General features: G+C 39.4%; 1 protein-coding gene across 1 annotated transcript; it reads right to left on the reverse strand.

Moving 5' to 3' along the window:
* Positions 1-3,409: 3,409 nt before the first annotated feature.
* On the reverse strand, positions 3,410-3,787 carry LOC117279121 (uncharacterized). Its single transcript, XM_033658593.1, has one exon. It carries the CDS (start codon positions 3,785-3,787, stop codon positions 3,410-3,412), a length of 378 nt encoding a protein of 125 aa, XP_033514484.1.
* Between the last annotated feature and the right edge of the window lie 7,644 nt (positions 3,788-11,431).

Genomic DNA, 11,431 nt, shown 5'->3' on the forward strand with positions numbered 1-11,431 from the left:
AACGGAAACTTTTATTTAATGTGACAAGCATATCTATGCTCTAGCAAGAAACGCCTACGTCATCTCCTAGATTAGCACAACTTAATAATTTCGCTTTGATTAACACACGGGGTAAGTTCTAGACTACACAAGATAGCATAGAGAATCACAATTCCTCACACACACATTGCATATGACTCAATCAAGATGGTTATGTTCAACTCTCAAGTCAAGCAAGTACATATAATTGAGAAATTTAAGCAATAATGCACTATGTGGCATACAAGTTGAACAACTGAGAAGAGGCGTCACAAAATAGGCTATTTATTTTACTTAAGCCTCACAATTCAAACCAAATGCACGGGAAGATAGAATGCATGGCATAGCCTAATGTGCCAGCACCAAACATGTCAATGGGTATATCAGAACAACTCAGTTTCTTCTTAACCTCCTCCTCCAAAAAAAATAAAAATAAAGTACCTGATTCGAGCTACACCCTTGGAAAAGAACCGGCGCCCAAAGAAAAACCAAGGGATACTATCTAACTATCCTAAAAAAAATATTTTTGGTATTTTTAATCGGACTTTATCCCTCAATAAAATTGTCCAACAGATCCATCGTCGGGAAAAGTCCGAGCTTTTTCTGATTTTTTTTTTCTTTTTGCATTTTTGTATTTTTTTTAAAACAAACTAGACTAAGTAAAACTAATAAAAGAAACAAATTGATACAATTTATACAAAGTACATCACAAGTAGTAGTTCCCCCACCCACACTTAGCATATGCATAGTCCTCGATGCATATAAAAATATAAAACAGAGTAGGGGGAAAAGAAAACTCCCTGTCAGTCGGAGTCCTCCTCCTCAGCATACCCACCATCCAGAGCTCCGGGTACAACATCATCAGGTCCTAGATGCACCAAAGCCATGGGCCCCGTGACATCATCACCAATCTCTTCCTCCGTGTCAGAGCCTTTGACAGTGTTTGCGTCCTCCGACGAGCGAACGGGGCTGCCAGGTGCAATCCCTAACATATATTTGGAGGAACTAGACAAATCATTGCGTAAATGGATACGCTCCTCGTCTGATACACCCATACTGCATGTGATTAAATTAAAGGAGTTATAAAGATACCTGTTTAAGTTCTCATCTGATTCGTTTCGTGCAGCCTGAGTAAGCTTAGACGTAGACTCTAACAAGGATGTGATGTTCAACAACCCTTTAGGCGCCTCTACCACCTCATCATAGCTTGGGTACTCTGGCACCTCCCGGGAAAGAATATATTGCATGATCAAGTTGATGAAGAAAAACCTCTTAATCTGCTGCCCAAATCGTGTGGGGGCCATCTCCCCCAGTATGACCTCACCCACATTAATGGGTCTCCCAGTCATCAAAAATAATATCACACACACTCGAGCTCGAGTACATTCATTGTTATATTTAACTGGCTTGCACAAAATTCTGCCACACTTTGGCGGTCTTGTTGAAATCAGAGCGAACCATATGAAGATGGATATAACCTTGCTTTCTAGTCTACTTGGCATTTGAATCAACGCCACAAAGAGTGTGACGTATTATCATGCAGCTTGGGCTTGTGACAAATTTATTTAGCATCCTCGGGTCAGCCTCCACCCCCAAAAATGCATATAAGGACCCCCTATCCAGTGGCACGCCGACCCTACGTACATGTGACCTGAACAAGTCTGCATTCCAGTTGGCGTATAGTTCCCGAACCATGCTCAAATTGGCATTCTATGAGTTTGTCCATGTTCAGTGCTCGCAACCAGCCAAGTACATCTGGGAAGTTTCTTTCTAAAGCTTTTACATTAATCCCTATCTCGGAGACGTACCGTCCAGCTGGCACGAAGTCCCTATGCCATGCAATAGCAGCATCACTGGTTAGTTTCAAATGTGGCCTTTATTGCAATGGTGTCTACTGTGATCCCTCGGCCACTTATTTCCCCTTTGCTTGCCTCGAGGATCCTTCTACTTACTTTCACTTTTTGGGCGCAAGGCAGTGGTGGAGGACCTTCTTATGCCCTTGCCTTTACTTGCATTATCACGAGCCATAACAACCTACAACACAAATAAGCATGAAAGTAAGAACTAATCTAGATATACGGCGAAGGTTGTCGTGCGAGTCAAAACTTACCCCACACTTAAAACCGAAGGCTCAATGTACAATACTTTACAATTGTGGTCTAAAACGCACAAGTGTTGCACCACAAGGCAATGGGTACTCAAGACTTCCCCATGCCATACAATAGCTAAAAGGCACTAACGATGCCACACACACAAGTGATTGATCATGGCAAAGTGAATTAACCTCAATGCAAGCAAGCGATATATGGTACTTACTTTTTACACAACGACTACACTAAATTAGCTAATCCTACAAAGTGCTACAACATACATAATAAAGAATACATGGTGTGGTCGACATGTGTGCATTTAAACCAAGCTCCCAAGTATGTAAAATCATCCCCACACATCCCACACTTAGCCCAATATCATATACAACTACACTCGGTTACTCAGACTTCACTGGTGCACAAAATATTCATTCAAACATTTTTATAAATACCTTGTGGGGAATGAAGTGTGTGCACTTTAGTTTAACAATGGTGGAACATGCTGGCCCTCCCAAATTTCAATGAAGTTGAGGGAATTCTAGTTTAATACTCTGTATACAATACAACCACAACTAATTTCGTCCTATAATCGGACCACCTATCATAGAACAATTCTTAAGAAAGGATTAGGATATTTGGGGAGATAGGATGTCCATTATCATATACCTATTAAAATAATAATAAGAAGAAGAAAACATACCTCTAGGAATTAGGATGAGAGCAAGAGAGGAGCTTGAGAAAATTGAGAGAGAGAAAGAAGAAGAAACGCGACAGAGGAGTTGAGTGTGAGAGAGAGAGCTGGTGAGAAATCGTGTGTTTTGGGAGGGGTTTTTATGTTTTAATTTGTGTTGTGGGTGGGTATGGGTTATAAGGTGGGTTGTAATGTTAGTATAGATGGGTATATGGGTTGGGTTAATGGGTATGGGTATTAATTTAACAACCAAAATCAAAACAAAACAGAAAATAAAAAAAATAAAAATTAAATAACTTACCTGCACCCCCCAGCCCAGCGCCCCATTCTAGGCTTAGCGCTGGGAGGCTTCAACATACTGGAAATGGCTCCCGAGGCAGCGTGGGGCGCTGGCCTGGGCGTTGTTTAGACAATATATTTTTTTATAACATCCCGATCCCCCGATCACTTATATATCTTATTTACATGCCCCACACCATTCTACCTATAATTTCTATGCCTACAAAGAACTAAAAAAATTAGAACAAAACTAAGCTATGAAAGCAATAAAAATTGGGTTGCCTCCCAACAAGCGCCTGATTTAACATCGCGGCACGACGCAGGGACTCGCTTATTCAACAGCAAGTACAACTTTGGTCTTTTCATGATCCATTATTCCTCCCCAATAGTGCTTGACTCTGTGTCCATTCACTAAGAATTTTCTTTCACCATTTAACACACGCAGCTCAATTGCTCCATATGGAGTGACTCTCACTACCTCAAACGGGCCTGACCATCTCGGTTTTAACTTCCCAGAAAACATCTTAAGCCTAGAATTGAACAATAATACATGTTGGCCTGGTTTGAAGTGACGTGGCTTGTTATGCTTCTCATTCCATCTTTTTGTTTTCTCTTTATACAGCTTAGCATTTTCACAAGAGTACAGCCTCAACTCATCTAACTTATTCAACTGCAAGAATCTCTTCTCACCTGCGGCTTCAAGGTCCATATTCAACGTTTTGATGGCCCAGTACGCTTCGTGTTCAAGTTCAACAGGCAAGTGACATGACTTCCTAAAACAAGCTTATATGGCGACGCTCCAATTGGCGTTTTATATGCAGTTCTATATGCCCACAAGGCATCATCTAACTTTGCAGCCCAATCCTTCCTATTCACACTCATCATCTTCTCTAAGATTTGCTTTATTTCTCTATTAGATATCTTAACATGTCTACTTGTTTGAGGATGATATGCCGTGGCAACTCTATGGCGGACTCCATATTTATCTAGAAGGTTATTCAATAATCGATTGCAAAAATGTGTCCCTTCATCACTAATCAAGGCACGTGGAGTCCCAAACCTCAAAAATATGTTCTTTTTCACAAACACAGCTACCACCATGGCATCATTTGTTGGCAATGCGATCACCTCAACTCATTTTGACACATAGTCAACTGATAGCAAGATGTATTTGTTTCCTCTGGACAATGGGAATGGTCCCATAAAATCTATCCCCCACATATAAAAAATCTCGACCTTCAGGATGTTATTCAAAGGCATCCCATGCCTCTTTGTGATTGTTCATATTCTTTGACACTGGTCACACTTCTTAACAAATGCATGGGCATCCTTGAATAATGTTGGCCAAAAGAAACAGGATTGTAATACCTTTGCAGTTGTTCTATCGCCTCCATGGTGGCCTCCATAGGGTGATGCATGGCAACCATACAACACTAATTCCACCTCGTTTTCTGGAATGCATCTCCTCATCAACTGATCAGTACATTGCTTGTACAAGTATGGCTCATCCCAGTAATAGAAGTTCACATCATGTAGAAACTTCTTTCTAACTTCAGATTCAATTTTAGGAGGAAGTACCCCACTCACAGGATAGTTCACATAGTCCGCGTACCATGGGGGAGGGTCTTGGGTTCGAGCAAAAAATTTCTCATCATGAAATGCTTCTTTAATTTGGCCACCTTCCTCCATGTGGTAGTGATTTTCCAGCCTTGATAGATGGTCAACTACTTGGTTCTCTGTACCCTTTTGATCTCGTATTTCTACATTAAATTCCTGCAACAACAAAACCCAGCACATCAATCTAGCCTTGGATTCTTTTTTTGTAAATAGATACCTGATTGTTGCATGATCGGTATGGACTATGACTTTTGTTCCAACCAACTATGCCCGAAATTTCTCAAAGGCCCACACAACGGCCAACAACTCATTTTCAGTGGTGGTGTAATTCATTTGTGCATCATCAAGAGTCTTACTCGCGTAGTAGATGGAATAAAATATCTTGTCCTTACTCTGGCCTAGCACTGCCCCAATAGTATGGTCACTTCCATCACACATAAGTTCAAATGTTAAGGACCAATCCGGTGCCGCAATAATGGGAGCAGCCACTCAAATTCTTTTTGAGCTCTTCAAATGCCTTCAGACAAGCGTCATCAAACTTGAAAGTTACATCCTTTTCAAGCAACCTGCACAAACGAGTAGCAATTTTAGAATTTTTTTTAATAAAGAGCCAATAGAACCCCGCGTGTCCCAAGAAACTCCGGATACCCTTCACAGAAATGGGTGTAGGTAATTTTTCAACCGCCTCCACCTAGACACTCTGTGACCCAACACGATGCTTTATTGTACCATAAAATGACACTTTTCCCAATAAAACACTAGATTTGTTTCTTCACAACGGGCTAACACCTTGATCAAATTCTTCAAACAGTCATCATAAGAAGACCCAAAGAATGAAAAATCATCCATAAAGACTTTCACAAATATTTCTACCATATCGGTAAAAATAGCCATCATGCATCTCTGAAAAGTGGCTGGTGCATTACAACTACCAAACGGCATTCGCTTGAAGGCGAAAATTCCATAAAGACAAGTGAAAGTGGTCTTCTCCTGATCCTCTAGGCATATGACAATCTGGTTGTACCCAGAATAACCATCAAGGAAGCAATAATATTCATGCCTCGCCAATCTGTCCAATATTTGATCAATGAATGGAAGTGGTCCTTGCAGGTTGCTTTGTTGAGCATTATGTAATCAATGCAAACTCTCCATCCCGTCACAGTACGAGTAGGAATTAGCTCATTTTTATCATTCTCAACCACAGTCATCCCTCCCTTTTTAGGCATACATTGCATTGGGCTTACCCAGTTACTGTCAGAGATAGGAAATATGATACCTGCATCGAGCCACTTAATTACTTCCTTCTTCACAACTTCTTTCATGATGGGATTTAATTTCCTTTGCTACTCAAACTGGGGCAATGTCCATCTTCCAGAAAGATTTCATGCATGCAAAATGATGGACTGATTCCCTTGATGTCAGCAATTGTCCACCTTATAGCCTTTTTATGCTCGCAAAGTACTCTGAGCAATTTTTCTTCTTGTACATTAGTCAAGCTGGATGAGATAATCACTGTCAATGTCTCAGAGTTCCCCAAATAAGCATAGCGCAAATGCGCTGGAAGAGGCTTTAGTTCTAGCTTTGGAGATTCTTCAATGAATGGCTTAGGAGGGGTCAGAGTGACATGCCTGCTAATCTCCCAAACCCATGGACATAACTACAAGACATGTCAAGTACTTGCTCAATTTATCCCATAATCTCATCTTCACTATTTTCTTCATCCTCAATCAAGGCTCGTTCAAGAGGATATATGAGGCTCATATAAGGCACCAATGATGTAGCATCACTTTCCACTACAGAAATCATGGATAGCTCTTCATAATAGGCTGGAAATCGGAGTGTTTTATACACATTAAATACCTCCCCTCTATCCCCTACTATCATCGTCATCTTTCCTTTGTATACATCAATAATCGCTCGGCCCGTGGCTAAAAATGGACACCCCAAAATAAATGGGACTTCCTGATCAGGCTCGTAGTCTAAGATAATGAAATTAGCAAGGAATATGAAAGAACCCACTTGAACTAACACGTCTTCAATCACTCCTTCAGGATGAGCAAGATAGCGATCAGCCAACTGTAAGATTACCGTTGTTGGGCACGGCTCACCCAACCCCAACTGTCTGAACACAGATAGCGGCATCAAATTGATGCTTCCCCTAAGATCACACAAAGCTTGCCCGACTTCATGCTTACCAATCGAGATTTGGATAGTGAATCTACCCGGATCCTTCAATTTCTAAGGTAGCTTGCTTTGAATTCTTGAGCTACATTCCTCAGTGAGTGCCGCAGTCTCGAATTCGGTCAACCTCCTTTTATTTGCCAATATATCCTTGATATATTTTGCATATTTGGGCACTTCTTGCAGGATGTTTACCAGCGGAATATTGATTTGCACCTGCTTCAAAATATCAAGAAACTTTTTATATGCGGCATTATCTGTCACTTTCTGCAATTTTTGAGGGAATGAAGGTGGTGGCCTTGCAACTAATGGTGGGGGTTGCTTAGCCACCACCTCTTCACCTGGCTTCTCTGACTCCTTTGATTTTTCTGATTATGACTCTATAGTGGCCGGTTTCTCATTAAAAATCACATATTTAGTCTTTTTCGACAAGACTTCTTCTAACTATCTCCCATTCCTCAATGACGCAACATTAATAGATGCTTTAGGATTAGCCTTAGTGTCGTTTGGAAGAGCTCCAATTGGTCGAGTATTTTGGGCACTAGCAAGTTGTCCCAATTGTCGCTCCAAATTTCTCATTGATACTGCTTGGGCCTGTTGGTCATCCATCACTCTTTTCATCATCTCTGCTGTTTAGGCCTGCTAGTGAGCCATCAATTTCTTCATCATTTCCTCAAGGTGACTTGTCAAGTTTTCGTGTTGTTCAACCTGAGGTGGTCTATATTGTTGTTGAGGTACTTGTGGCCGGTATTGATTTTGAGCACCTTGGTTTCCACCCCAAGAGAAGTTTGGGTGGTTCCTCCAACTGGGATTATAAGTATTCCCATACTGGTTTGTCTGGCCCCTATTTGCATTACCCACAAAACTGACTGACTCAGGATTAACTGGGCATAAGTCGTTCGTATGACCCTCTCCACATACTTCACAAAACAATTGAACCTGTTGCACTGGATGGGCTTGTTGCTTGTTAATAACCAAGGTCATCTGATTGACTTGGTTGGTCAATGTGGAAATATGCGCTGATAATGCCGAAACGACATCTAACTCGAGAACCCCTACAGATTTTTGCACTGGGTGTCTCCCATCTCTCCTTGCCAATCATGATTTCTTTTAAAGAATTTGTTCAATAACGCATATATCTCATCAAAGCTCTTCTCCAACACTTGACCTCTAGCTGCATCATCCACTACAATCTTTGTCTCGGGATGTATCCTTTCTATAAAATTATGAGCTAACACTTCGTTTGTCTGATTGTGATGAGGAAAATCTCTGAGCAGCCCCCTTTAACCTCTCCCAAGCTGAGTACAAAGACTCCCCCACTTTCTGTTTGAAGGCGATTATCTCACTTCTGATCTTTGCAGTTTTGCCTGAAGGGAAGAACCTTGCCAAATATTTCCTTGTCAGATCATTCCATGATGTAATAGAATTAGTTGGTTCTGCCTTCAGCCATCACTTTGCTTCGCCCAACAGAGAGAACGGGAAAAGTGTGAGCCTCACATAGTTTGGAGTGGCCTCATTAGTGATATAAGTATCACTAATCTCCAAGAAATTCAAGATATTCTGTTGTGGATCCTCGTGTGGAAGACCCATAAACTGCCCATTCGCATGAAGTAGCTGGATCATGCTCTGTTTCAGATCAAAGTGCCCAGTGATTCTGGGCTTCACAATGGTAGAGGTGACATTAGCAATGCTGGGCATCGCCACCTCCTGAACAGCCATATGTTGCTCATCTGCCATGTTCACATGAAATTGAACAAGTGCTTGAAGATTATTTGTGTCCTCTGCTTCTCTCAACCTCCTATGAAATGTTCTCTCAGGTTCGGGGTCAAAGCCTTGAAGTCTGTCCTGGCTTCTGACCCTTCGCATTCAATCAAGGTTCCTAAGAGCCGAGCAACAATCAAGTAATGTTAGACTTGATGAAATAAACAATTAAAGCAAAAACTAGAAAGTAGTCAATATTCAAGTCGCCGGAAACGGCGCCAAAGACTTGTTGCTCTCAAACGCACACACAAGTATGCGTGGTCGTACAAGTAATAAAATGACAAGTCGGGTGTTGAACCCATAGAGACTTGTATCAACTACCCATTAAATTCATCAAGATTGTTATTCAGTCAAGCCAATTCGAGTTCAAGCGTGTGATTGTACTAAATAATAATTCTAAGTAATAACTAAATTATCAAGAATCAAAATGATTGTTGTGTATTCAGTAGAGACAAATATTTCTGGGTTGTGATCGATTCACCAATCATATTGTATTCTAGTTAACTCTTCCTTTCATACAATTCACTCATGGTTGCTAATTAATCGAATAATTGCTCTCGTAGTCTTCTCCCGAAGTACTACTCGCCTATTCAAAATAGATTAATGCATATATTCCTATGAAATTAATCTATTAAGAATGCATTAAGATTACGATACTTAATTAAGCACGGTGACTAGGTATATTCCTATCCTAACCATAAATTTGCCCCCCTCAGAGTTAAGATCGTGCTCTCTTCAATTCTTCTCTAATCTAAATATAGTTTTCTCAAGCATAGCATAGATAGTAAATAGAACCTAACTGCTGGCCAGATAATTAAGCAATTAATCACAAATTTAAAGAAACAACCATATATGGATAAATTGTAATCAAGGTTAAGTCAATGTTAAACAACAATATTCATGGCTAAATCGCAAACCCAAAACCATGAGTTTTAGCCACTCATGATGGTCTCAAACAAATTCATAAGTGTTGGATAATTGAAAATACTAAGAAAAGATGAAGCAAAGATCTCCTCGCTCCCGGATATTCCTCATGTGTATTCTCTCTTCAAAGTGGCATCCCCCCTCTAAAACTAAGCTTAGTCTTGCTTTTATACTCGTTGGGTAGGTTTAGGGCCGAAATAACCTTGTCCCGGACAAACTTGGACAACTTCCCCGTCACCAGCGTCTAGCCTAGCGCCCCACGCTGGCCCTGGTGCTGGCTAGTAAAAGTTTCTGCCACTGGCGCCACAGGTGGCGTGGAGCGCTGCATGTGGCGCTGAAAATCCACTTTTCCCGTTTTTCTTTGTTTTGGCTCTAATCTCGCACATTTCGCCCCCAATTGCTTTCGGATGATTCCTACACATAAAAACACCTCGAATTAATATAAAACAATACATTTTGTATCCGAAATTCATGAAATACGAGTAAAATATGAGGCGATATATATATATATATATATATATATATATATATACTTTAAGCTAAATATCAGTAACTTTGTTGTTGTTCATAGAATTAATTATTGATCATTGGTGTGAGGCAGCGAACTTAGAATAAATTGGAAAATACTTGTTTGCACCCATTACTATGATACACATATGAGTTAAGTGTGATTAAGTGATTAAAAATTTTATACACAACATATTTTGTAGTATTCATTTGTGTAGTGGAATAACATGTGGTATGGAGTAAGTTTTTTCCCTTATAATTTGGGAATAACAAGCGTGTCGTATAAAGTTCAAAACGTGGATATGTTCAGATGATCAACTTTGCACCTTGGTGTCAGATTTAGGCTCCGAGCCCTTTTGATGTGGCCAAAGAGCACAGCTTGCTTGGAGCTCAATTTCTAATTTCTTTTATTTCCACCTCTGGACATTTTTTCTTTTATACTGGTTTTACCTTTTCTTTTTTGGGCCAAAACCCTTCGGTTAAGTTTAGGGGTTTACTTTTCCAAACCTGATTCAGACGGGGCATTTTCACTCATGGGGCTATCATTGAAGTTATACTTGTATTACATAAAAATTTATAAAATGACAAAAGTATATATAAAAAATACATGTATGTCATATATTTATTGATTTGATGTAAATATATACTTTATCCGTTTACTTTTAGTTGTCCACTTTTGATTTTGTACTTTCTTTATTAAAAAAATGAAGTTGGTATTTTACAATTTTACCCATAATAATAATAGCATTTCCAAAAATAGTTAATGATAAGAGTAAAATAGAAAGAAAATAAAAAAGATTATCTTTCTCTTAATTTAGTATAATGGTTGTATGTATAAGTATAACTAAAACTAGATATGAATACTTTTTTTCTCTTAAAGATTGTCTTTCTCTTAAAAAAGAGAACGAATGGAGTATTAGATATGAATATATTTTTCCTTCATCAATATTCTGCGTTTGTAGTCATTATTAAGGTAGATACTAAAAATATCTTGAAGAAGATTACAAGGGCAATGAATCTACTTGTTACTCTCCCCATTCCCCAAAAGGTTATATGTATAAGTATAACTAAAACTAAGCGTAACTAAAGTAATAGAGAAAGGGTTTTGAATAGGATGGACAAAAGGAAGAAACCTAAATAAAATATGCTTGGGGTAGCGATACATATATTCTTGATGGCAACAACCGACTTCTTGAGGAATATATGCTTTTTTTTCCGTCTTTAGGAAAAGGGATTTAAATTTCTATTTGTTTGGAATAAAAGTTAAGAAGATAAAAGTGGCATCATGCATTAAAGAAGGAATTGTTTGACCATTTAAATAGATATTATAAATTCATGATTCTCTTATTTTTACCTTCTCAAT

Source organism: Nicotiana tomentosiformis, chromosome 1 (genome assembly GCF_000390325.3).
Source record: "Nicotiana tomentosiformis chromosome 1, ASM39032v3, whole genome shotgun sequence".
NCBI lineage: Eukaryota > Viridiplantae > Streptophyta > Magnoliopsida > Solanales > Solanaceae > Nicotiana > Nicotiana tomentosiformis.